This window comes from Solanum lycopersicum, chromosome 7, assembly GCF_036512215.1.
Source record: "Solanum lycopersicum chromosome 7, SLM_r2.1".
In the NCBI taxonomy this organism is placed as follows: domain Eukaryota; kingdom Viridiplantae; phylum Streptophyta; class Magnoliopsida; order Solanales; family Solanaceae; genus Solanum; species Solanum lycopersicum.
The window spans coordinates 2,827,142-2,854,577 of NC_090806.1; the positions used below are offsets into that span (position 1 = coordinate 2,827,142).

General features: G+C 33.9%; 8 protein-coding genes across 8 annotated transcripts; 7 read left to right on the plus strand and 1 right to left on the minus strand.

Moving 5' to 3' along the window:
* Positions 1–2,414: 2,414 nt before the first annotated feature.
* LOC101251395 (aspartic proteinase nepenthesin-1-like) lies at positions 2,415–3,452 on the plus strand. The gene has a single exon (XM_004242956.2). The coding sequence runs from the start codon at positions 2,415–2,417 to the stop codon at positions 3,450–3,452; it is 1,038 nt and encodes a 345-aa protein (XP_004243004.2).
* A 693-nt stretch (positions 3,453–4,145) lies between these two features.
* Positions 4,146–5,503, plus strand: LOC101251696 (aspartic proteinase nepenthesin-2-like). The gene has a single exon (XM_004242957.2). The coding sequence runs from the start codon at positions 4,175–4,177 to the stop codon at positions 5,501–5,503; it is 1,329 nt and encodes a 442-aa protein (XP_004243005.2). The 5' UTR covers positions 4,146–4,174.
* A 2,184-nt stretch (positions 5,504–7,687) lies between these two features.
* LOC101252002 (aspartyl protease family protein 2-like) lies at positions 7,688–8,995 on the plus strand. Its single transcript, XM_004242958.5, has one exon. The coding sequence runs from the start codon at positions 7,688–7,690 to the stop codon at positions 8,993–8,995; it is 1,308 nt and encodes a 435-aa protein (XP_004243006.4).
* Positions 8,996–10,374: 1,379 nt separating this feature from the next.
* On the plus strand, positions 10,375–11,901 carry LOC101252301 (aspartic proteinase nepenthesin-1-like). The gene has a single exon (XM_019214674.2). It carries the CDS (start codon positions 10,379–10,381, stop codon positions 11,834–11,836), a length of 1,458 nt encoding a protein of 485 aa, XP_019070219.2. The 5' UTR covers positions 10,375–10,378; the 3' UTR covers positions 11,837–11,901.
* A 1,905-nt stretch (positions 11,902–13,806) lies between these two features.
* On the plus strand, positions 13,807–15,174 carry LOC109120668 (protein ASPARTIC PROTEASE IN GUARD CELL 1-like). The gene has a single exon (XM_019214675.2). It carries the CDS (start codon positions 13,807–13,809, stop codon positions 15,172–15,174), a length of 1,368 nt encoding a protein of 455 aa, XP_019070220.2.
* Positions 15,175–15,201: 27 nt separating this feature from the next.
* Positions 15,202–17,488, minus strand: LOC101262225 (probably inactive leucine-rich repeat receptor-like protein kinase At5g48380). The gene is made up of 2 exons (XM_026031856.2): positions 16,436–17,488; positions 15,202–16,243 (listed from the first exon to the last, which is right to left on the minus strand). Exons 1-2 carry the CDS (start codon positions 17,456–17,458, stop codon positions 15,347–15,349), a joined length of 1,920 nt encoding a protein of 639 aa, XP_025887641.2. The 5' UTR covers positions 17,459–17,488; the 3' UTR covers positions 15,202–15,346.
* A 2,813-nt stretch (positions 17,489–20,301) lies between these two features.
* Positions 20,302–21,753, plus strand: LOC138337173 (aspartyl protease AED1-like). The gene has a single exon (XM_069286799.1). It carries the CDS (start codon positions 20,302–20,304, stop codon positions 21,751–21,753), a length of 1,452 nt encoding a protein of 483 aa, XP_069142900.1.
* A 1,086-nt stretch (positions 21,754–22,839) lies between these two features.
* On the plus strand, positions 22,840–26,450 carry LOC101262532 (uncharacterized). Its single transcript, XM_004242611.5, has 5 exons — positions 22,840–22,997; positions 24,582–24,666; positions 25,030–25,143; positions 25,841–25,942; positions 26,163–26,450. The coding sequence occupies exons 1-5, from the start codon at positions 22,912–22,914 to the stop codon at positions 26,205–26,207; spliced, it is 432 nt and encodes a 143-aa protein (XP_004242659.1). The 5' UTR covers positions 22,840–22,911; the 3' UTR covers positions 26,208–26,450.
* The last annotated feature ends 986 nt before the right edge of the window (positions 26,451–27,436 follow it).

Here is a 27,436-nt window from a genome sequence, read left to right on the forward strand (position 1 = left end):
GGCTATGTAAGCCAAAGTACGATGTTTCTTCTAGAACATGAATACGTTATGGTGAAATATCGCGGGTTGTATTGCTTGGCTTTTATTGGATGAAAGAATAACTTCTCGATTTTATGCGTAAATCAACTACAATGTGTAGCGTTAATTTTTGATAATTCAAAAAATATATTGTCCTTGGCCATATATCAGTAAGAGAGAATATCACCCCGAAACTTGGCTATGAAAAAAATCAGGTCGGTACGCGAGGGGCATGTTGAAAATATAATTAACTAATAAAAATATGTATTTTCTCACAATTTAAGTTTTTAGATGAGATGATCAATGGTATCAAAACATAGAAAAGAACATGAACAATAATTCAAGATTACATTATGAAATATAGAAGAGATACCTAAAGTTGATGACAAACAAATAATGAAAGCAAGTTTGATTTAATTCGAAGACCACCAAAGATGGAATATATATGATTTTTCTTGTTTTTTTTCTTCTTCTGTTTTTTCTTTCTAAAATCTCTCTCACATTCTTCGTCCTCCAAATCTATTTTTTTGTTTGAAAATCCGTCCCCCAAAAATGAAAGAAGAGAAGAGTTTAAAGAGATTAAGAAAATAATGTTTTTTTCTCGAAAATTAAATACCCAATGCATGTTTGAATATTTTTCTTGTCGATGAAACTTTCTTTTCTCCCCAATGTCCACCCAAAAGAGCCAATGATTTTTTTTTCTTTTTCTTTTCTAAGAGAAGACTATTGAAAATGACTTCATTGCCCTTTTAACAGAGGGTGGAGAGGAGGGGGGGGGGGGGGGGGGAGGCTCTTTCTTTAATTCATTAATTTAATAAAAGATAATAGATCATTTGAAATTTTTAAAGAAAACAGGCCCATTTAGTAGAATGCATCAGATTTTAATCATTCAAATCCAAAAGAAAATCAGCTCATTGAAACAAAATTTAAACATTTTGAGGTAAAAAAATTACTAAATAAAAATAAAACAAAATAAATAAAATGCATTAATAAGAAAAATGATCTTACTATATATATATATATATTTTGTAGGACTTATTAAAGACGTCAAAAATTAGGCGTTCACACCTACTCTTGACTACAACACCTAACCTGATACTCAACCTCGATTCGAGATTCAACTTTGACTCCTAACCCAAGTCTTTGATTCTAAATTAATTTATTATATCTTAATAAGGAATATAAAAATATAATACATTTGGAGTTGGTCAAAGAGAATCGAATATACATAATATAGACATAAACTTGTTTATATACAAGTGCAAGGAGTGGTAGAAATATCTCAAACCAAATCAAGCAATTCGAAAAATAATGGAGAATTTCCTCCGTACACACCTTTTATTTCAATTATTTTCTCAAACTTTGATAGTAGTTTTGGATTAACTTTTGATACTGCAACAGATACTTTGTCTTTTGAATATCAATGAAAAATTTGTGAATTTTGCAATCTAAAGTTGTATCCAAATCTACTATTGCTACTCCCTCCGTTCAATTTTAATTGTTATGTTGTGTTTTTCCAAAGTCAGTTTGACTAATTCTCTAAGCTAAATTAAAACATATTAATTCTATGCTTTAAAATAAAATTTTATATTTTTAAAAACTATACCGAAAGTACTACAAGTTGTTACCTTTTTTCATGTCATATGATGAAAAGGTACATCTTCATCTGTTAGTCGAAATTCATATCGTTTTACTTAGAAAAATGAAAGTATGACAACTTAAAAGGAACAGAGGAACTACCTTTTGATGAATCAGTTTCATACCCCACTTCCAATCTAACAAAGCTGGAATAAAAAATTTAAGGCGTGTATGTGAGATCTCGGTCATATTAAATATTTAAAGTTCCAAAATAGGATAAAATCCATTAGATGTTCTTTTTTTAGGAATTTCTTTTATTAAATTAAATATTTTCCTTAAGTTTGACCAAAATATAAAGAGAATCATATCTCTATATTTAACTTTGTGTTTCTTGTTACTTACATGAGCAAATTCAAGCAATTAGCAAAATAAAAATGGAAAAATTTCTCCATTTTCACCTTTTGATATCAATACTTGTTGTGTTGGGAAATGCAAATTCTCTATCACCCCTCAACTCAACTTACATTATGCAAACCAGAAAAAGATTTATGTCTATCGATCCGACTAAGCTTCCCGATCCTCCGATGCCATCCTATACTTTTACTGTCTACCATCGCGATGTATTTGAAAAATCAAAATTCAAGGACTACGACTAATTGCTTGAAAATAGATTTGCTCGATGTTATGCTAGAGCAAGTTATTTAGCTTCGGTTCTTGAATCTCAAGATGGTGAGACGACGCCCCAACTGGTCCCAAAATCAACAGATATTTTCTATGGGAGTGGCGAGTATGTCGCGTCTTTTTTGATTGGTAGTCAAATGACAAAAAATTACTTGCTATTAGACACTGGAAGTGATTTAATTTGGTGGCAATGTGGACCATGTGAGGCTAATAAGTGTTACAAACAAGATCAACCTCTCTATGATTCTACTGTATCCAAAACATTTCGAATAATCGGTTGCAATCATCATGGTAACAAGTGCAGGATTGTAAATCCAGCCTATTATTGCAATCTAGAAAATTTTCAGTGTAGATATGATATGCATTACGGTGATAATTCACAAACAAAAGGTTTTATAGCAGACGACGTGATTACTTTTCTCGTAGGACATTGGTCATCTAGGGTTACATTTGGATGTAGCAAAGATCAAACCGGTGAACTAAATTTCACTTCTTTCGCGTCTGGGATTGTTGGACTTGGACGCGATCTCCCAGATGGATATTCGTTGCCATCGCAGTTTGGGGGGAACGTAATGTCTATGTGTCTACCATCTTTTGATTCAGGAAAAGGATCGGTCCTGAGTTTCCAAACTAGCAAGTGGCCAAGAGCAAAATCAGCAGAGTTGTTGTTTAATTATAGGTACCCTTCGTTTTACTTTGTAAACATTTATAAAGTTTTTATTAACGATAGGGAGGTTCCGGTGAGCCCCTCGTGGTGGAATTTCAATGGACCTATGATGAACGGTGGAATGTTCGTGGATACAGGGACAAGTTATACAGCTTTTCCTCATGATTTCTATACTGTATTCCGTTACATATTCAGAGAAGAAGTGAATGATATTCCCATGGCTGAAATTCCTGTCCAACCTTTCGACACTTGCTACAAGGAAGATCCAAATGGTCGCGATCTATACTTTCCTGTAGTGAAGTTGTACTTTGGGAGCGTTAACTCGAGTACAATGTTGTTTCTGGCACAACAACAAGTTGTTGTGCACTATCGCGGGCTTTACTGCTTGGCTTTCGTTGGATGGAATAGTGAGAGATCAGTATTAGGCATGGCTCAACTCCAAGGTGTAGGATTAACTTTTGATACTGTAGCAAGTACTTTGTCATTTGACATAGATGCATGTGATTGAGTATAAATATAAAGCCAAACTCTTTTTATCTCTTGAGAATCTTCGTCTTTTTTATTTCCTGCCAAACTGTAACATAGTAAGTTGGAGTATTCAGCTGACACAGTGGAGATAACTTGAGGTGTCATAATCCTAAAATTGGAGTGTTTAGTTGTCTGCTATGACAAAGTTAAAGTGTCACAGCAATGATTGAATTATACATATACAATGATTTTTTTTTTTTTAAAAAAAAACACAAACAGGATTTAGAAGCAAAGTATATCATTAAATTAGCATGTCCTCGTTTAACATTCGACATTATAATCTTTATGTAACGTGTTCACCAATCAAACTATCCTTTCGTGGGGACAATACTCTGATTCTTTTCCCCTGAAGTGGACGAATATTGTTGGACAGAAGGAGTATAATTGATGAGATGTAAATAGGAATTTTAATTAATAAAGTTCCTAAATAGCAGATCCCTTGAGATTTATAAATGCTCTTTTTAGGAATGTCTTTCTTACAAAATAGAACATTTTCCTTAATTGGACAAAGATATAATTAAAGAGAATATTTAAATATGTGTTTCTTCCTATTTGCTTAAACAAATTGAAGCAATTAGCAAAATGCCAATGGAAAAGATCCTCCATTTTCATCTTTTCACTTCTATTATTTTCTCAATTCTATTAGTTGTGTTGGGAAATACAAATAAAAATTCTCTATCACCCCTCAACTCAACTTACATAATGCAAGCTAGAAAAAGATTTATGTCTCTCGATCCGACTAAGCTTCCCGATCCTCCAATGCCATCCTATACGTTTACTGTCTACCATCGCGATGTATTTGAAAAATCAAAATTCAAGGACTACGACTCGTTGCTTGATCATAGACTTGCTCGATCTCATGCTAGAGCAAGTTATTTGGCTTCGGTTCTTAAATCTCAAAATGGTGCACAACGAGGTGAGGTGCTCGAGCTTGTCCCAAAATCAACGGATACTATATACAGAAATGGTGAGTATGTCGCGACTTTTTTGATTGGCACTCAAATGATCAAAAATTACTTGTTAATAGACACTGGAAGTGATTTAGTTTGGTGGCAATGTGGACCATGTGAGGCGTGTTACGAACAAGATCAACCTCTATATGATTCTACTGCATCCAAAACATTTCGAATACTTGGTTGTAATAAATATGGTTTGAGATGCAGGACTGTGGATCCAGCCTTTCAGTGTAATCAAGAAAATTTTGAGTGTAGATATGATTTGGTATACGGGGATCACGTGCAAACAAAAGGTTTCATAGCAGATGATTTGATTACTTTTAATTTAGACGATCATCGAACCATTAGGATCACATTTGGATGTAGCAAAGATCAAACTGGTGAAAAGAATTTCAGTGCTTTCTCTGCTGGGATTCTTGGCCTTGGTCGCGGCGATGGTCAATATTCTTTACCATCGCAATTTGGGGGTCACATAATGTCCATGTGTCTACCAACTTTTAGTTCAGGAAAAGGATCAGTTCTAAGTTTCCATACAAGCAAGTGGCCAAGAGCAACATCAGCAAAATTGATATTTAACTATAAGTTCCCTTCATTATATTATGTCAACATTTATAAAATATTTGTTAACGATCGAGAAGTTCCAGTGAATCCTTCATGGTGGAAATTTAAATCAGATATGGGTGGTGGAATGTTGGTAGATACAGGGACAACTTTTACCTTTCTACCTCATGATTTTTATATCTTACTCCGTTACATATTCAGAGATGAAGTACGAGATATTCCTACAGCCGAAGATCCAAGCAATACTTTCGACACTTGCTATAAGGAAGATCCGAGTGGTGTTAACTTATACTTTCCTGTAGTGAAGTTGTACTTTGGCAGCGTAAACTCGAGTACAATGTTGCTTCTGACACAAGAACGAGTTATTGTGAACCATCGTGGAGTCTACTGCTTGGCTTTTGTTGGATGGGATAACGATTTTTCAATACTAGGCATGACTCAACTCCAAGGAGTAGGATTAACTTTTGATAGTTCAACAAGTTCTTTGTCATTCGACATAGATGCATGTGATTGAGTATAAAAATTGGTACTAAATGTTATTCTGTTTTGTTAGTCGCATTGATAGATGCCTTGGAACAAATTCTACAGTCATTTTACCCACCAACTAGTCTTTCTGATTCTGTTTCTGTTTATTGGTTAACCTTATAAATACAGGTTACTATAAGAATAACAAAAGGTACTTGCTAGTAGACACTGGCATTGATTTAGTTTGGTGGCAATGTGGACCATGTCGAGTAAATAAGTGTTACGAACAAAAATATGAACCTTTATATGATTTAACTAAGTCAAAAACATATCGAGAACTTGATTTCATTGCACAAAGTACAATATGTTTATTAAAGCCCAAGGTTTTCGAATATCGTGAGTATGATAATACATTTGTCAAGAACAAGAGGTTGGATTGCAGAATACGTGATTACTTTTGTTTTTAGACCAAAATCCGGTAAGGATTCTTTTTGGATGTGGCAGAAATCAAACGAGTGGAACAGAGTCTAGTGGTGAATATTCTGGAATTGCTGGCCTCGTACATATACCACGTCGCACTTATATGAAGTTATCAACTTCAAGGTATAAGATTAACTTTTGATACTGCGACTAATACTTTGTCTTTTGACTTAGATGCATGTAATTGATTGAGTATCTATGAAAAAAAATTTACAAGTTGTACCCAAATCTACTTTTACTAGTTTGTTTTCATTCTAAAGATATGACATATGAGCCCAACTCGACCCAAAAAGCTAAACTCGACTCCAAAAGCTAGCTCATGAGGGATGATCGTCCAATTTCATATAAGCAGGCCGCTGGTCCATTCACCAACCAATGAGGGACTTTGACTTATTTTAACACCCCTCACACTTCACGCCCAAGTCCAACTGGAGTGTGGACCGGGAACCCAAATGGTGATGATCCTTACTCTGATTTCATGTAAAGTTATGACACACACCTTAACTTAACTACAAAAGTTAACTCATCAGTGGAGAATTGTTTATGTTCATATAAGCAAAACCACCGGTCAATTCCCCATGTGGGATTTTGACCCATTCTAACACTCCATTGACACCCAAGCCTAACTGGAGCTTAGATCGGGAGCCCAAGTCAATTCCCCAATAGATGTGGGATTTTGACCCATTCAGGTGTGAATTGGACCTTCTAGATTATTCTTGTTTAATTTTAGTAAATTAAGAAACAAGCAAGTTTCAATGTCACCTGGAAATTTGTTGATCGCGGGATCAAAAGTTACTCTAAATCCGATTAATTTATTTTGATATATCTCAACGAATGGTTACCATATAGCTTCTTGTTTGAAAAAACAACAATCTTGAACGTCTCATGGAAACTCACCCCATAACTTGTATGTCTTCTTTGTTTATGAAAATCTCGCATTTTTTCTGATCCCAACAACATCTTACCTAGAAAACTAGTAAGCTCAAATTTATTGGTAGTTTCTCAAACTCACTGCAAGAATTTCAACGAAATGTATTTGTATGTATATTGTGTGATTTGCATGTATATGAAATACCAATTACATGAGAGATTGGCGAGCGAGATGGAACAGATCGGCAAGGGTGGTGAGCGTCCACTCGAATACAATATATCTAAAATAAACTACACCTAATTTTGACCTCATGAATCTTAGATTTATGTGACTAAATGTATCTAGAGGCACCAAAATTGGGTAAAATCTCCAAATTTGCATCATAAAACAATACAGCAAGGCCAGCCCAATCCTATCAAATCACAATGTGCAAGGCCAACCCATCATTTCAAGACCTTTGCCAACAAATTTTTTCTCTCAATTTAAAAATTAATCCTTTAAAAAAAAAAAATTTATTTATTAGAAAAAATAATAAATAAGGAGTCAAATTTTGATCCTTTTACAGTTGTACTAAGAAAATCTACTATTTGTCTTTATGAATTAAATATATAATTCATTTTATTGTTGGTCAAAAGATAATCAATTGAATATGCAATTCATAGATTTCATGAGATATATTAACTCTCTTTTTAGAAATTTCTTTGTTCCTATTTGCTTTAACAAATTAAATCAATTGACAGAATACCAATGGAGAAGATCCTCCATTTTCATCTTTTCACTTTTATTATTTTCTCAATCCTACTTTTTGAATTGGGAAATACAAATAAAAACTCTCTATCACCCCTCAACTCAACTTACATAATGCAATCTAGAAAAAGATTTATGTCTCTAGATGTCACTAAGCTTCCCGATCCTCCGATGCCATCTTATACTTTTACTGTTTACCATCGCGATGTGTTTGAAAAATCAAAATTCAAGGACTACGACTCGTTGCTTGAAAATAGACTTGCTCGATGTCATGCTAGAGCAAGTTATTTAGCATCAATTCTTGAATCTCAAAATGGTGCAATACGAGGTGAGGTGCTCGAGCTTGTCCCAAAATCAACGGATACTATATACAGAAATGGTGAGTATGTCGCGACTTTTTTGATTGGCACTCAAATGATCAAAAATTACTTGTTAATAGACACTGGAAGTGATTTAGTTTGGTGGCAATGTGGACCATGTGTTGCGTGTTACAAACAAGATCAACCTCTATATGATTCTACTGCATCCAAAACATTTCGAATAATCGGTTGTGATAAATATTCTTTGAGATGCAGGACTGTGGATCCAGCCTTTCAGTGTAATCAAGAAAATTTTGAGTGTAGATATGATTTGGTATACGGGGATCACGTGCAAACAAAAGGTTTCATAGCAGATGATTTGATTACTTTTAATTTAGACGATCATCGAACCATTAGGATCACATTTGGATGTAGCAAAGATCAAACTGGTGAAAAGAATTTCAGTGCTTTCTCTGCTGGGATTCTTGGCCTTGGTCGCGGCGATGGTCAATATTCTTTACCATCGCAATTTGGGGGTCACATAATGTCCATGTGTCTACCAACTTTTAATTCAGGAAAAGGATCAGTTCTAAGTTTCCATACAAGCAAATGGCCAAGAGCAACATCAGCAAAACTGTTATTTAACTATAGGTACCCAATATTTTATTATGTCAACATTTATAAAGTTTTTGTTAACGATCGAGAAGTTCCAGTGAGCCCTTCATGGTGGAAATTTACATCAGATATGAATGGTGGAATGATAGTAGATACAGGGACAACTTTTACCCGTTTACCTCATGATTTTTATGTCGTATTCCGTTATATATTCAGAGCAGAAGTAGAAGATATTCCTATGGTTGAAGATCCAGGGAATATTTTCGACACTTGCTATAAGGAAGATCCAAGTGGTCGTAATTTATACTTTCCTGTTGTGAAGTTGTACTTTGGCAGCGTAAACTCGAGTATGATGTTGCTTCTGACACAAGAACGAGTTATTGTGAACTATCGTGGAGTCTACTGCTTGGCATTTGTTGGATGGGATAGTGATCTTTCAATATTAGGCATGACTCAACTCCAAGGAGTAGGATTAACTTTTGATAGTTCAACTAGTACTTTGTCATTTGACATAGATGCATGTGATTGAGTATAAAAATTTGTTATTAAATGTTATTCTGTTTTGTTAGTCGCATTAATAGATGCCTCGGAACAAATTCTCTCAGTCGTCTTTTTTTCCAACCTTCTTTTTTTGTTATTGCATTCTTGCCTAAGAGAAATATTTGCAATTCTGAATTGGCAATTTAGTGTTAAAACGAGACACGGAGTGGGAAATATAGATTTTTACATTTTTGTGTGCTATAGTCCATGAATTTTGGTTAATATGTGACCTCGGTCATTTTTTTGATACTTTTGATACTTTAGCAAATACTTTGTCATTCGACATTGATGCATGTGATTGAGTATAAAAATTGGTTGTGATGATAATAATAATGCTCTATTTATTTGCAATCATGGTTCTACATTACTGCTTCTAATCAGAGACGGAGCCAGAATTTTTTAGATTATTTATACGTATTAAATGATTTTTCTTTTTAAAACAAAAAACAAAAAACAGGATTTAGAACCAAAGCTGCTGAATTGCCATATTTGTCTCAGCCCATGCTTCTAGTCCTTGGGCAACTGCATTTCAGGGTCCCCTGTTTGGTCGTGGACTCGAGCAATCGCAGCAACAAGTTCGGTTAATTTTGATATATCCGAGGGGATGGTTCGACCACTACAACAAAAATAATTATTAGCGGCAAGTAATTCTTAATTGCCGCTAAATATGTTTTGTTAGCGGCAATTGACACTCTTTGTATATGTCCCTAAAGCCTTTGGCGATATTGGTTCTAATGGCTCTTAAATAATGTCGGTAAAACCTTAAGTCTAATAATTTTCGAAATTCGGCCAAGAAGCCGATATATTGAAAGGTCGATCAACAAAAAGTATAAATATGCACCATTTGTTAGAGAACGGGGTAAATATGTACCACTTTTTTAACGAGGGTTACACACACTCCAAATCGCAAAGTTAAAAGACATATTTTACCCCATTTCCCTATCTTGTATGACATGAATGGTTCTTTACGAAATTTTTGTTTTTCCTAAAACATGGTCTGCTAAGTGCGAGAATGATAGCCTTGGAGCAAGTCAAAGTTATTTCCATGTGATTTATAGGTCAATGGTTCAAGTCATGCAAGTGAAAATTTTTAGCTCAATCCTATCAAATCACGTTGGGCTACGCTCAGCTATACAAGCCCATATTTTGCCAACAAATTCATGCTTGCATTAATGAATGATTCCTGAAAAAGAAATACTTTAATTTTATTTGACAAAATAATAAACTATGATCCTTTTGCAGTTATGGTGATATTATTCATTTCGTAGTTGGTCAAGAGAGAATTAAATTTACATATTAATTTGTGTATATATATATATATGAGTGCAAGGAGAGGTAGACATATCTCAAACCAAATCAAATTAGAAATATAATGGAGAAGTTCCTCCATATTCACCTTTTGATTTCAATTATTTTCTCAATTTTGATTGTAGTTTTGGGCTATGAAAAATCTTTTTCATTCCTTAACTCAAGTTATATCAAGGATGCTAGAGAAAGATTTATGTCTTTTGATACAACTAATTTTCTCGATCCTCCGAGGCCATCCTATACTTTTTCCATTTACAATCGTGCTTTGTTTGAAAAGTCAAAGTTCAAGGACTACGACTCGTTACTTGAGAGTAAGCTAGCTCGTTCTCAAGCTAGAGCAAATCATTTTGCATCGATTCTTGAGAATGGTAACTCGATTGGTGCAAATGGAACTCAAACAAGGCCACATGAGAGTAAAAGGGAGGTTCCGAAAACAACAAGTGTACATTTGGTAGAAGGTGAGTATGTTGCAACTTTTACTATTGGCAGTGAAGAAACAAAATCTTACTTGCTAATAGACACAGGAAGTGATTTAGTTTGGTGGCAATGTAAGCCATGTAGACCAAATAAGTGTTACAGTCAAAATAATCCTATATATGATTCAACTAAGTCTAGAACATACCGACAACTCGATTGCATTGTGGAAGCTTCTAGTTGTCATGTCGAGTCCGGGGGATATCAATGTAGTGTGTTTGGTAATGAGTGTCTCTATGATTACAAATACGTGGATGGATCGATGACAAAAGGTTGGATTGCAGAAGACGTGATTACTTTTTATTTAGACCTAAGTCGGGTAAGGATTCTTTTCGGATGTGGAATAGATCAAATGAGTGGAAGGCAATTTAATGGTGAATTTTCAGGAATTGCAGGGCTGGGGCGTAGAGTGTTGACTGGTGGATACTCTTTACCGTCACAGCTTGAGGCAGACATAATGGCGATGTGTCTACCGGGAACTTACTCCATGAAAGCATCAACAATTAGCTTCCACACAACGCCGTTTAACAAGACAACATCAGCAAGACTAGTACCAACTTCCGAATTTCCCAATTTTTATTTTGTCAACCTTTATAAAATTTTCATCGATGATAAGGAACTTCCATCTTTTCCATCATTGTCGAGGAATCATGACATGAACGGTGATTGCATCGTGGATACAGGAACAATTATGTCCCGTTTCCCAAGAGATTATTATATTCTATTTCGCGACACATTCAGAAAGGAAGTAGAAGGTATTCCTATGGTGGAGGCTCCACTTGGAGATTTCGACACTTGCTATATAGAGGATCCAGGTGTGGTACCAACATTCCCCGTTGTGAAGATGTACTTCGCCCACCAAAGCCCGGATAATTTGCTATTACTGCAACAACTACGAGTCGTGGTGCACATTAGGGGGCTATTCTGTCTGGCATTTTTGCCATGGGACTTAAACGTCGCAATGCTAGGAAATCATCAACTCCAAGGTATAGGATTAACTTTTGATACTGGAACAAACACTTTGTCTTTCGACTTAGATGCATGCTAATGAGTGTATCTATAAAATTTCTCTGTGTCGAAATTTAATCCAATCATAATATAAAGTCATATCCACATGGGGTATTGTTTTACAAAACGGCTTGTGATTGTGGCGTAGTTATTGCATTTTAGCAATACATATACATATGGTTCTTCAACATAAATACATGGTCTGAGTCAAAGCTACATGTACCTTTGGTAGCTCCGCCCCTGCTTCTAGTCCATTTCAGGGTCCCCTGTTTAGTTATGGACTTGAGCAATCGCAACAATAGTCTGATACGCTTGTTGCATCGTCGACCTTTGATCAGGAATAAATTTTCATGCAGTTACTTGCAAGTTCAAGTAGTTGCATTACCACATCAAGAGGACTGGCAAAGGGGCTGCTCGACAAATTTAGACGCGAGCAGCTCAATATGTAAGATTCTTATCTCAGTAAAAGCTCGAGAACACAACACCAAATCGATAGACATCTCTTTTTGTATGTTGTGAAGTCTATAATTTTATTTTTACAAGTATTTTATTATAAAATATATTTTTCTTATTATTTTAACATTTTTTTTCTTTTTGTTTTTTCTCATTCTTTCTTCTTTCTTTTCAAAAATCCATTGTCAGCTCCATCCATTGAAACTTCTTACTTTCAATGTCACCATTTTTACCATAATTTTACCTTTTTTTTTAATTATTATTAGTTTCTCTCTTTAAATTTAAAACTTTATCCAAATATTTTCTTACATTTCGAACAATTTAATAAATTCATTAGTTTTCAAGATGATTAGGAAGTATCATGTAGCTTTTTTTATTTGATTTCAATTAAATTCTTTCAGTTTTTGGAAAATTAATTGATTCTTTTAATTATTATTTCTTATTTTGAATTTATATGAAAATGAGGTAGTTGATGATACCTTCAAAATTTTAACTTTTCTTAGAAAAATAATTAATTTTGTTATCAATAATTCAATAAAGTCTAAATAACAGTATAAATTCTATAAAAAAAATTGACCGGAGAAGAAGAATTTGAAAAGAAAAAAAATGAAGTGGGGTTCAATTTGAAATGGGAGGTGGGAGGTGAAGAAAAAAATGAAGGATGAATCACTTGAAAGTGGGATGTGGAAGATGAAATGAAATTTAAGATACATTAAAATTAAAATTCAAAAAGTAAGAGAGAGAAAAATAAAGAAAGAAAATATATAACGGAAAAACTTAAAATGAAAAAAAAAATTACATTTTAAAGTAAATTAACGTGTGTCATGTAATGATTGGTGTGTGAATTCACTTGCTTATTAAAACTTTGAATTGTATAATAATATATGGTCAAAATTATTTAGTGGAATAATATGACAATCTCAAGAAGATAATTTTTAAAACATGTAGTCTTAACCGAGTCATAACCCTTGTTCGGCTTTAAAAGCTTGTCACTAAGAGTAAAATGAGAAGTTTAAGTATTTCCATGTTATTTATAAGTCACAGGTTCAAGTCGTACAAGTGAAAACTCTTAAGAGCAAAGCATTACATAGACTTCTTAATTCTTTTTTAAAATATGGAAGGAAGTTAGGAAGTACACCTTCTTCTAAATGAGCTCTAATAATTTTAGCCCAATCCTATCAAATCACGCTGGGCTCACCAGCCCAGTAATACATGCTTCCATTTAAGAATGATTCCTTAAAAATAAATACTTTAATTTTATTGGACAAAATAATAAATTTTGATCCTTTTTGCATTTATGGTAAGAAAATCTATTATTTGTCTTAATAAGGAATATCATTCATTTTTGTAGTTTGTCAAAAAGGAATTAAATCTACATATTAACTAGTATATATATGGGTGCAAGGAGTGGTAGACATATTCAAACCAAATCAAGCAATTGGAAAAACAATGGAGAAGTTCATCCATGTTCACCTTTTGATTTCAATTATTTTCTCAATTTTGATTGTAGTTTTGGGCTATGAAAAATCTTTTTTATTCCTTAACTCAAGTTATATCATGGATGCTAGAGAAAGATTTATGTCTTTTGATACAACTAATCTTCTCGATCCTCCGAGGCCATCCTATACTTTTTCCATTTACAATCGTGCTTTATTTGAAAAGTCAAAGTTCAAGGACTACGACTCGTTACTTGAGAGTAAGCTAGCTCGTTCTCAAGCTAGAGCAAATCATTTTGCATCGATTCTTGAAAATGGTAACTCGATTGGTGCAAATGGAACTCAAACAAGGCCACATGAGAGTAAAAGGGAGAAAGGAGAGGTTCCGAAAACAACAAGGGTACATTTGGTAGAAGGTGAGTATGTTGCAACTTTTACTATTGGTAGTGAAGAAACAAAATCTTACTTGCTAATAGACACTGGAAGTGATTTAGTTTGGTGGCAATGTAAGCCATGTAGACCAAATAAGTGTTACAGTCAAAATAATCCTATATATGATTCAACTAAGTCTAGAACATACCGACAGCTCGATTGCATTGTGGAAACTTCTAGTTGTCATGTCGAGTCCGGGGGGTATCAATGTAGTGTGTTTGGTAATCAGTGTCTCTATGATTACAAATACGTGGAGGGATCGATGACAAAAGGTTGGATTGCAGAAGACGTGATTACTTTTTATTTAGACCTAAGTCGGGTAAGGATTCTTTTCGGATGTGGCATAGATCAAACGAGTGGATCACACTTCAATGGCGAATATTCAGGGATTGCAGGGATCGGGCGTAGAGTGTTGAAAGGTGGATATTCTTTACCATCGCAATTGGAGGCAGACATAATGGCAATGTGTCTACCGGGAACTTACTCCACGAAAGCATCAACAATTACCTTCCATAGATCGCCATTTAACAAGACAACATCAGCAGCTCTGTTACCAAATTCAGGATTCCCTAACTTTTATTTTGTCAACCTTTATAAAATCTTCATCAATGATAAGGAAATCCCATTTTTCCCATCATTGTCGCGGAATTTTGGAAATTATGACATGACCGGTGGTTGCATCGTGGATACAGGAACAGTTATGTCCCGTTTCCCAACAGATGTTCATACTGTATTCCGTGACACATTCAGAAATGAAGTACGAGGTATTCCTATGATGGAAGTTCCACTTGGAGCTTTCGACACTTGCTATATAGAGCAACCAGGTGTGGTACCAACATTCCCCGTTGTGAAGATGTACTTCGGCTATGAAAGCCCGGATAATTTGTTGTTGCTGCAACAACTGCGAGTCGTGGTGCACATTAGGGGGCTATTCTGTCTGGCATTTCTGCCATGGGAACAAAACATCGCAATCATAGGAAATCATCAGCTCCAAGGTATAGGATTAACTTTTGATACTGGAACAGACACTTTGTCTTTTGACTTAGATGCATGTTAGTTGGTGTATCTATAAAATTTCTCTATGTCGAAATGTAATTTGTGTCTTTTGATCTTTAATTCAATCATTAAATAAAGTTGAAAGATTATTTATACATATGAAATGGTTCGCCAACATAAATACATGACTTGAGCCAAAGCTACACGTCCCTTTGGTGGCTCCGCCCCTGCTTCTAGTCCGAGTGCAATTGTATTTCAGAGTCCCCTGTTTGGTCACAGACTCGAGCAATCGCAGCAACAGTCTGATATACTTGTTGCATAGTTGGCCTTTGATCCGGAATAAATTTCATGCAGTTACTTGCAAGTTCAAGTAGTTGCATTACCATATTATCAAATCCTTGGCCTAGCAGTAGTTTATCCACATCAAGAGGACAGGCAAAAGAGCTGCTCGACAAATTTAAACTCGAGCAGCTCAGTATGTAAGATTCTTTCCTCGTTAAAAGCTCGAGAAGCACAACCCCAAATCGATAAACATCTTTTTTGTATGTTGTGAAGTCTATAGACTCGACTATCGGAAACAGACTCAAGTTGGAATCTATGTCATTTGTTTTTGCAAGTGTTGCCTCCCAAAAATTGGATAACTTAGGATCGAAATTTTCATCGAGCAAGATACATTGTGTGCTTATGTTACCATGCACGACATGGAAATTTCCACCATCGTGAAGCCAAGTCAGGGCTTTCGCGATACCTAAAACAATTTTAACCCTCAAAGGGAAGTCCAAGAGTCTTGCCTTATCATCGGTTGAATGCAGCCACTCATGTAGGTTTCCATTAGGCATGTATTTGTAAACCAGAATTCGCTCGTCCCTCTCATAACAAAAACCGATTAAAGGCACCAAATTCGGATGCCTCAAACTACCTAGAGTAGTGATCTCAGAAACAAACTCTTCCTCCAAATCCTCTGAAACATGAAACCTCTTTATGGCAACAGTCCATCCATTTGGAACCAGTGCTTTGTACACTTTCCCTAGCATCCCGTGTCCGATTTCATTGTCTTGGCTGAAATTCATAGTCGCCGTTGATAGTTCCATAAAACTCATTCTTGTAACAATCTTCTCCATCTTTGAAACCTGAGGAAAAGAACATAGCTACCATATTTAGCAATAGTTCGACTAAGTAGTCCCCTTTCGTTTGACTGGACACAAATTTTAAGACAAAAGAAGACAAGTTCCTTAACTTGTAATCTTAAACGTGCCATAACCCTTGTATGGCTTGCGACTAAGTTTAATAAGAAGACGTTTGAAAGCAAGTGTAATGTTTACCTTTGGATCGTTGTTTACTTCTTCTCCTCGAGGCCATTCATTTTCATCAATCACCATTACCTTTGTTCTCTTTTTGATGAATAGAAACATCTTGTTTACGCGAGGTAAACCAAAGAAGAAAAGATATATACCAAGTACAGTAAAAAGTGACCAACCAGTTACAAAACCACAAGCAAACTGTACACGACGGTTCATTAAAGTACTCAACATATTATGATGGAACCCGACGCGTTTTGTTGCACATGCTTTCAGAGGACCACCACAAAGTCCTGGATTATTTGCATAACTTTCAGTTTGAAAAGTTGCATTGATAAACCTTGGCACTGGCCCTGTTAACATGTTGTTAGTCACATTAAAGTACTTGAGTCGACCTAACGAGCCAATTTCAGGTGGGATTGGACCTTCTAGTTTATTGTCGTCTAATCTGAGGGAATTAAGATAAGAGCAATTTGCAATGTTACTTGGGATCGCGCCTGAGAAATTGTTGCTCGAGAGGTCAAGCATTACAGTTAATCCGATTAATTTTGATATATCCCAAGGAATGGTACCATATAGCTCGTTGGACGAAAGATCTAGAGAAATTATAGAAGTGCAATTTTGTATGCCTCGCGGAAACTCACCTTTTAGTCTCATGCCTGGAAGACTAATGGATAAAACTCTGGTCTCATCAGGATGCCAGCATTGTATTCCTGCAAATTTACATATAAAACCTTCTCTCTGATCATCGAACTTCCACGTTGTATTCAAGAAATTTAAAGGGTCTTCTAATGAGTTTTTTATCGACATCAAGCAATCAATGTCACTCTGTACCGCGTTACATATTAGAGAAAAAATGCAAAGTAGTATGAAAAATGGTAGTACTAAGTAAAGTATGTTGTGTTTGCACATTGTGGAGATGGAATTTTTTTTTAAAAAAGTTATATTTGCTTTGGCAATTGTGGTGTAATATATTGATTGATTTTTGCAAAAATGGACAAGAGTACTTACTTGGGTCAATTGCATGGTAGCATATTTCCAACACATTTTCCACAACACGTTTGACACCACACAACTTTGGGTGTGGTCCTTTTCTAGATCCATGTCTATATATATAGAGATATATTGTATAAATATGTCATTTTTTAACTTAATTGATATCAATTAATATCTATGTTTTCTAATTTTGAGTGTGCAGAAACAGATATTTTCATTTATATAAAATTATACGAATAAACATATATGTCATAATACACGTAAAATTCCACGTTAGAGCGTTCGTATTATCACTCATCCGACATGCAAATATTCTTTGTTCATGTTTTGACTAGTCAAAGTTGGCAATTGTGGTGTAATTTACTGATTGCTTTTTGCAAAAATGGACAGCAGTTGACTTGAGTCAATTGCACATTACACATTCTTTACTCAGTCTATATTATCTCGGTCCTTCCTCGAACCCTATGCAAAAATTATTATGTAAAAAAAAAATATTTATTTTGATTTATAATTATTTTTTTAAAAGTAAATTTATACGACTAGACATGGAGGCTAAAAGAAATAAGTACAAAGAGGCTAGCTCCTTGCCTTACCAATCCTAATGAGATACCTATCCTTCTACTAGTTAACCATCATAAAGAAAATACGAGCTAGAGAAAACTAGATATTCTATGATTATCACAAAGCTTATAATAACATTCAATTGGGCCCTTCTTCTTTTTATTCGATTGTTTGTATTTATTCTAACTTTTGTATTAACTTAATTAAATTCTCCGATCCATTTTATGTTATATTTATTCATTTTTTACACTTATCAATAATTAGTGGTGACTTTTTAGTCCTTTATTTTTCTGATATTTTTTCTTTCAATTAATTATGTGATTATATCTACACAAAAATTCAAAATGAAGGGTTGGATGGTCACATTTACACACTTTTATTTACATATTAAATCTTACGATGAATTTAAGTTATAAATATTGATATAATGTAATTTTTTCATAATATCAATATAATTTAACATCTTATTGCATGTTATATAAATATTTATTCGATATGACTAACCAAGATTTTAATTAAATAAAATATTTACCTAATCAGGTGGAAAAAAAAAACTTATCTTTTTTCCTAAGATGATCAAAAGTTATTTTTAACTATCAAATTTTCTTGGAATAATGATGTCGAGAGGGGAACTTTCGAAATTAATTCAAAATTTCGAAAGAGAAATAATTTAAATCATTCCTTAGAAAAGGTCACCTTACACTTTAGATATCTGTTCGCGGATGACCTAACTTGTGCTGTGAATCAGTTTTACTCTCCTCCATTAATTATCTTTTAAACGACTTGATTTGAGTAAACATTTATATCACACCATTAGTGCACAATTATTATTTTTTATTTTTGCATAAAACTCTGTGAAAAAAGAACCTGAAACAAGGGAAGAGAATAATACAAATTAATTAGTTTCTCAATTAAGTAATATATGTTCTTAATTATGAAAGATATATTTGGCCTTTTTGTATATTCAATTCAATATGCAAATCTCACATTGGCACATTTAGTGGATTTTGATTTTTTTTTTATGCATTTTTGATAATATCTTCCATTAATCCCTTGATGTTTTTTTTTTATTAATCATGATAGAAAATATGCTTGAATATTTCCTTTCTATTTGTACATTTTTCAACGTCTCATATTTCCATAAATTTGTAGTTCAAATCTAACAACTTCCTTTTAAAGTTATCAAATGTATTCAACATTTAAATATTTCTTTCTTTTCATAAAATATATTCTTCTAAAAAAAACAAATAATTTATTCATTTATTATTTTGAACTTCTTTTTTAACTTGTACAAATATAATTGATCTTCTACTCTATTGTGCATCTACATACAAAAAAAAATAAAATGATTAGAAAAATAGTATTAACTTTGTAACAATCGGCTAAATCTTCAGTTGGGTATTATTTGAATGGAAAAATTACATGAATAGATACATTTTTAAAAATAATTACTGATTTTAGCGATATTTTTGTTTATTACCATTTACAGCAATATTGTGATAAATCTGTAATATGTATTAAAAGTGAATTATGTATGCAATATATTTGAATTACAATTGTTTTTAAAATATATTATGTTTGTTTGTTAAAAAATTGTCACCTTGTATTATAAGTGTATTAAAACGTGTGATAAATGTATTATCCATCATTAGAAATTGTATTATATTTGAATAATAAATTTATCTTTGTAATATGTATTAAACTTGCATTATAAATGCATTAAAAATAGTCAAGTGAAAAAAAAATGTTATTACTATAAATGATAAATATTTTTTTTATTATAGTATATTTATGTAAGTTTCCCTTATTGAATATCATATTATTAAATCGAAAATTAATTTACCGAATATCGAATAACTAATTCAAAATTTAAAATTTTAATATTTATTTTTTACTACTAATTACAGAGTTATCGAAATCAAAATTTAATAATCTCAAACCGAATACCAAACGACCACCCCAACCTAAACTTCCATTTTGGACCTTTCTTTTCTTAAAGTAATAGAAGGATATTAATTATTTATCGTTTAATTTGTAGAATATTTTCTATTCATAGGATCGTCATAAATATTATTTTAATGATGACTATTGTATTTTGATTTAGACATGTTTTTTTCTTCCATGTATTCTCATAATATATATCTTCTTTTCAATATTTGTTTTGATCTTCACAATATCTTTCTTCATTAAATAAATTTGTATACCAAAAAAACAAAATTAGCACAACCAGATAATCTTTAATTATACGAGGGTCTCTCAGATCACTATGTCGGTGTATATAAATGATGCACAAACTTCAAACAAATTGATCAATTCTAAAACTAAATTCCAATATGGAATACCTACTCCTTATTACTCTTATTCTTATGTCAATGTTTCATTTGAATTCATTTGCTTCTAATTTGATCAATGAAAAATCATACTTCAAGGTTAATTCTACTGCCCTTAAACAAGCTAGAAAAGCCTTCATGGCTTTTGATACATCTAACCTTCAAGATCCTCCAATGCCCCCTAAATCTTTTAGTGTTTACCATCTCGACCTTTTTGAAAAGTCAAAATTCAAAGACTACGACTCTGTATTCAATAATCGTCTTTCTCAAGACAATGCCAGCGCAACATACCTATCCTCAATGCTAAAATCCCACAATAGTGCTAAAAATGTCCTTGATGACCAAATCCTAAAGGTAACACCTACTATGTACTTGAGAGGTCATTATGTTGCAACATTTTTACTTGGAAGTGAAAAAATGCACAACTTGTTACTAATAGATACTGGAAATTACTTCACTTGGTGGCAATGTGCACCATGCATTGAAGACAAATGTTACAAACCACAATTTTATACAATATACAACTATACCACATCAAACACATATAGAAGTTTGGATTGTGTTACAAATAGTTCAACTTGCATAACAACCACCTCTGATTTTCATTGTTCATTAGAAACTAAATCATGTTTCTATGTACATGTCTATGACAATGGTGAAACAACAAAAGGATTCGTCGCGTCGGATATCATAACATTTCCATCAGACAATACACAAGCAAGGATTAATTTTGGATGTAGTGTTGATCAAAAAAGTGGTAGTGATTTTAGTGGTACATTTTCTGGGATTGTTGGTCTAAGTAAAAAATTAAGTGCAAAAACAACAGGAGGATATTCATTACCATCACAATTAGGTTCATCATTATTTGCATTATGTCTACCAAGCTCAAAATCAACACAACCATCTATACTAACGTTTAATAAAGCTCCTTGGATATATGGAACAGAGGCAAAGTTTGTGAAAAATCGATTAAACCCTCATTTATACTATGTTAATCTTTATAAAATTTTCATCAACGATAAGGAAGTCCCCGTGGATCCATCGTGGTGGAGTGGTAAGAAAGATGATCATGGTGCAATGGTTGATACAGGGTCGTTGATAACGCGATTTCCTCATGACTTATACATAGTTTTTAGATACATATTTAGAGAAGAAATGAAATATCCAATGTTACAATATCCTATTGGTGTATTTGATACTTGTTATAAAGAAGAAGAGGATGAAGATATGTATTTTCCAATTATAAGGTTTTATTTTGGGAGTGTGTCACATAAACAAGAGTTGATGTTAGTACAAGAGAGAGTTGTAGCTGATTTACAAGGGTTTTATTGTTTGGCTTTTTTGCCATGGGATGATAAAACAACACTTATAGGGTCACATCAACTTCAAGGCACAGGATTAACTTTTGATTTCAAAAATAATGCTTTGACTTTTAGTGTTGATGCTTGTGATTAATGAGCTATGTATAAGAATTATTCAATCAATAAATTATATGCTTTTTTTTTTTTATTTTAGTTATGCCAAATACTTTGTTATTTATGATTGATTTATGGGTCATTGTGTACGTTGGATTCTTATGGATATTGTAGATTTTGTTGACTACTTTAATGAAATGGATGGAGTATAAATCTCATTCTTTCTTGCATCTCAATCGCGTATCTGATATGTGTGGCACAAATGCATTTCGTGATGTGACGTACACAAAATAATATACAAATATAATACGCGGTACAATCATAAATATAAAGATGTATATGTATATAACCAGCTATTAATATTTGTGCATATATTGGGCCCGTGCGTACACAGGCAACTGTCATTGGGTGTGTGAAAGATAAGGAATTGGGTATTGGGAGAGGATTAATGGGTATTTGGGCCGGGTTTGGAGGAAAATTGGATTGGGTTTGCAATTGATTTGGGCTAAGAAAAAGATTTATCACTTGAAAAAAATCGTTTCATGATTCGTTCAATCCATTTATGTTTATGCGAGTTAATAAACATAGTCATTTCCCTTTAATTACTTGAGCTTATTTCGATCCACCATTTAATAGTTTTACACCGAATTTCAAATCTAATACATTTATATACATGTATTTTTGTTACCAGAATACAAATACATAATGTTAGTTGGATATATGAATATTGTATATCTTGAATAAATTACACCTATTTTAACTCAATACAAATGAGACATATATCTCTAACGGCTGAAATGTGACACGAATAGTAATTATAAAAAACTCATGATCTGATATTAAACCCTAAACGAATAAAATTTATATTGTTTGTCCTTTTGAACCTGAGTTTATATGTTTACCAAACGAGTAGATACCAAACCATGCACACCCCATATGTGTTTACCAAACAAGTAGATAAGTTATACATCAATTTGCCAGTTTATAAGTTTAGTCAAACATCCTCGTAAATCATAGTATCTTGTTACAATTAAAAGTTAAAGGAGTCAATATGTAATTACTATAATCTTTGGGGGCTCAAGTGAAATTATCTTGTACAAATGCTGACCAAATATACTAAAAATAGAAAGAGGAAAACAAAAACATAGTGATAAAGAACTCATCACCACAGAGAGAGAGAGGAGAAAAGGAAAAAAAAATGGTGCTTAGTGCTACAGTACCCATCATCAATGGAGGTATCAACATAAGGGCAAAATCGGAATTTCATCATTCACCTGTTAGAAAGTGAGTTTGCCCTTGTTTTTTGCTTTTTTACAAGTTTTATTTGCCTGTATTTTGTTGGGTGTGTTGTGTTTTTATGCTTACTATTAGAGAAATTTTAGGGCTTTAGAATTTTCAAGAAAAGTTTTTGGTGTGTTAAAAGTTATAAAAAGATTGAATCTTGGTTAGAAATTTGTGATTTCATTGTCATATGTTTGAGGAGTTTTGAGTTTTTAAAAATTGTTCAAGAAGAGTGTTTAGAGGTTGGAAAAGAGAGATTGAGAAGAAGATTTCAGTTTTAGAAATTGTTTTAATGTGTAAAAGACTTAGTCTTGGTTAGCTATTCAAAGTGAATCTTGTTTATAATGTATGAGAATTGAGAAGTATTATTAGTCTGAATGTTTGTGGATGGTTTATGTTTTTGCTTATTATTTCTTTATCGACGTGTTCTCATTGTTATCTTTTTGTCTATTTGAGCATTTTCAGCCTTTAAATTTTTCAAGGAAAGTTTGGCTTTAGGCCCTCAATCTTGTTGAGTCGGGCTTGTGTATTTAGCTGATCAAATGAAAGTAGACATTAACTCAAACTAATTGCATTTATCAACCTTAAACTGGATGGACAGCCCTGATCCCACCCTCCCGAGTCCCCAGTTCTGGGATTATACTCGGTATGTTGTTGGTTAACCACAGAGTAAATTTAGCCTCATGCACACACATGAAACACTTCCATTCCGCTCTTGCATTGTTTCCAATCAACTGTAGGTATATGTGTCTGATTAAGCTCTATTGTCCTCTATCTGTTATTTGCACGTGCTGCGTTGTTTTTCTTGCGCGAATGATCTTCCTCATTTGCCAGCTAGCTTGCTGTGGTATACTCGTACTTTCAATCTGCTGCCTCTTTATATAAGATGTTTATATCCATTTTGTCTTGGTTATGTTTATTCCATCAACATAAGTTAAACGAGTCCTAGGCCCTCAAATGATTTTGGCAGACAAACTTTATCCCAGGATACTAATGCCTTCTTGGTTATCAGTTATCACATTGGTTCTAGACCAAACATAGCTTCTACTCGGATATTCTATAAAGATTGGCAAATAGGATAGGTGCCATGGGATCAAGCTGCCTTAGACTTCTAGCTGGAAGGTTCTCTTGGCGGCTCACCATTCATCACTATTGAGTAATTTACAGTTTTCATACATTCCCTAACCCAAGTGATAAAGTTAGTAGGAATTTGAGCTCTTCCGTTACTTGTTGTAGAGAAATGCATTCAACAGAATCTTTTACTTCCCTTAGATCTATCTTGATCATTCATCTTGGAGACACATATTTTGGAGTGTAGGCTTTCACTAGCTCATGTGCTAATATGGTGACGTTGTCTGCAATTCCTCCTATTAGTTAGCATTCCACTCAAAATCTACATTGTTGGGACTCTTCAAACATGTTGGTTGTGTGTTGGATCCACCAGATGAAATGCATTGTCTAAGGATCCGACACCGGTGCAACAACAGTTTTTGAGAATCCGAGCAACAAAATTGTTCCAATAGAATGACGAATGTTAAACTGACATGACAATTCCTCCCTGTTAATAAGCAAGCTTTTCTGTGTCAGGTTCGAATATGGGAGTACACAGAACACTGAATTGGCGTCATGGAAAACCAGGAGTCCAGCAATCCGCGTCCTGGCAAATCCCAATGTATGCATTATGAAGGCTTCCATGTATGTAATACTAGTAAAATTGATCTGATTATGCCCAAAAGCATATACTTGTAAACAAAGATGGTTTTTTTATAACGTGGAAGGTGGTAAAATTATGTGAAGGGTGATTTGGTAAAACTTGTTTCTACTTTCTTGTTTATATGGCTATCATATCTTTGAATGTGTGTGCAAGCCAGCCTAAACACCATGGTCGTATAAAAAAGTAGAAAATACTCCATGCATATGTACAAAAACCCAACCCCATTGATGTTATTTGTTTGGTATGAGAGATATCTTCATAGTGACTTGAGGTCGTTATCTATCAACTTGAGTTTCTAAATGAAACCTTCTTTGTCCGCAGGCATCTCCAGGGAGAGAGAGAACAAAGAAGGAAGTGATCATGGTGGATCCTTTAGAAGCCAAGCGATTAGCTGCGAAGCAAATGGTGGAAATCAAAGCTAAAGAGAGATATCAAGTGAGTAAGCAAGCCTCAATTATATTTTCATGAGTACTGAATGTAACTTGGCACTTCTCGACTCCTAGGTGCCTCTTAGCAGACTTAGTTATTTCGGCGATTGAATTCATATTATTAGCTCAAGTAATTATTCCCTCTCTCGTGTCTGGCACGTTAGTATGTGGACATCGAACATGATGCTTACCTCTAAGCAAATTGAGTTTAGGATGTCGAGTTCACATTATTTGCTAAAGGTAATCAGTGTTCTGGTTCTCATCTCCCGAATGGTAGTAAAATCAGCCCTGAATGTCAAGTTATTAGTTTATTTCCACTTTATATGAGATAAATCTTCCAGTGACGTTAAACATTTAAGTCGGTCATTCCCTATAAGCTAGGTTGCTTAACTTTCCATAAAATGTTGTGACTCATATTAGATCCTCCATAAATACACTATTTTTGGAGGATCTAACACACACCTATCGATATTTTTTAAGAGTCTGAGCGACATTGCCTACTAATGCATACTTCTACCAAGAGTAACATAATCCCCTCTCCGTCCTACCTTGCAAATTTCTGCGTACTTAAGTCTTGAATGATGTGACCTGGATAAAATACCATGTGCTTTCCACCTTTGAAGATTCTTGTGCTTGTACAAATGTTCTTGAAACTTGTTACCGTTACATCGATTTTACATTTTCTGCTCTGAATTTTCTTACAGAGACGGCGACAAATAGAAGCCATTAACGGTGCGTGGGCTATGATCGGTCTCACGGTCGGATTAATCATCGAAGGACACACAGGACTCAGCATTCCATCTCAGGTAAGAATACTACAAAAGGTGCATCTGTTCTCATTCACAGTTACCTATGTTGCTTAATCTCTTCAAAAATGTCGACAAGTGCGGTATCAAATCCTCCTGCATTTTAGAGGATCCGACATGGTCAAGCAACTTTTTTGGAGAGTCGAGCAACATAGACAGTAACACATAAATGAAGTTCTAACCTAACACACCGCTTGTCGGAAAAAAAAACATTTTTCAGTTGGCAAGCTACGTATCTGCAGTCGTTGGGATCTTTACGAAATAGATACAGGCCAAGATGAGGAACCAAAGACACTATCATCGAAGTATTCGTTAACTCAAAAAACGTGAGATCACACGAACTGTTAATTCTTGTGCAGGATTTTGGTTTTCAATCCTCTGCATTCTTGATGTTACCATAGTGCATATCTTTCTATTCAGGCTAAATGTCAATAAAATGTATGATCATACTGTTTTGTATTATTTTTGGAAGTTTGAGTTCATTTAGTAAAAAACTCAGTTCTTGTCACCATGAGCAGAAAATTAGTTTCATAAATTGTTTTAATGAATATAATGTTTAGATAAATTGTTGTTTTTCGCGTGCCATAGTGTCATACACCAAGAATAAATTTTTTTTTTTTGTTTTCGGTGCTTGGAGCTTCGGTTATATTTGGGCTACGCAGTGCAGGGTTCATATGGGGTGGTGTTTTTAACATGATTTTTCGTACTCAGAGCTCGAACTCGAGACATCTGGTTAAGGGTGGAGTAGTCCTACCACAGCACCACCGCCAATGTTGATGATGATTTAACTTATAATGTATTAAAATGACAATGTAGGGTATGAGAAAAGAATACCAATGGATCACGTCAAATCGATCGTTATTCGTTATATAAAATAGGAGTTTATCGGTATCGATTTAAATAACAAAAAAGAACATTGCAAATAAAGTAACAATTGGATACAATACTAACGAAAATTAAGTAAACTAGTTCAGCCCCTTCCGATAGGTGGCTACATGGTGTGAGTCTCGATTAATCGGGTCAGTAGATATCGCTACTATATGGTAAGACTAAAAAGGGATAATTGTACAGAATAATAAACTAATAATCTAAAATAAATAGAGTAACTACTGTTTGATTTAATGGTGTCTCATAGCAAACGTTTGTCAGTCGTCTCTCTCCCTAAACTCTCGCTCGCCACTCTCCTATTCTCGCTCGCCACTCTCCCTCTGCTCGCCTCTCTCGCTTTATAGAACAGAAGTGTATAAAATGTGTTTCTGTTTTGTATAAAGTGAGAGAAAATTGTATATACGCATGCAAAAACATATATCTTCGTTCTACACACTTAATTATGCAATATACAAACATTTTACTTTGATTCAATTGTATATAAATGTAGATTTTTTACAGATATTGCAGCGAAATAGGCCAGTGAATTATACAATTACAGTGAAATTCAATTTTCTCTCGCTTTATACAACATAAGTGTATAAATTGTGTTTCTATTTTGTATAA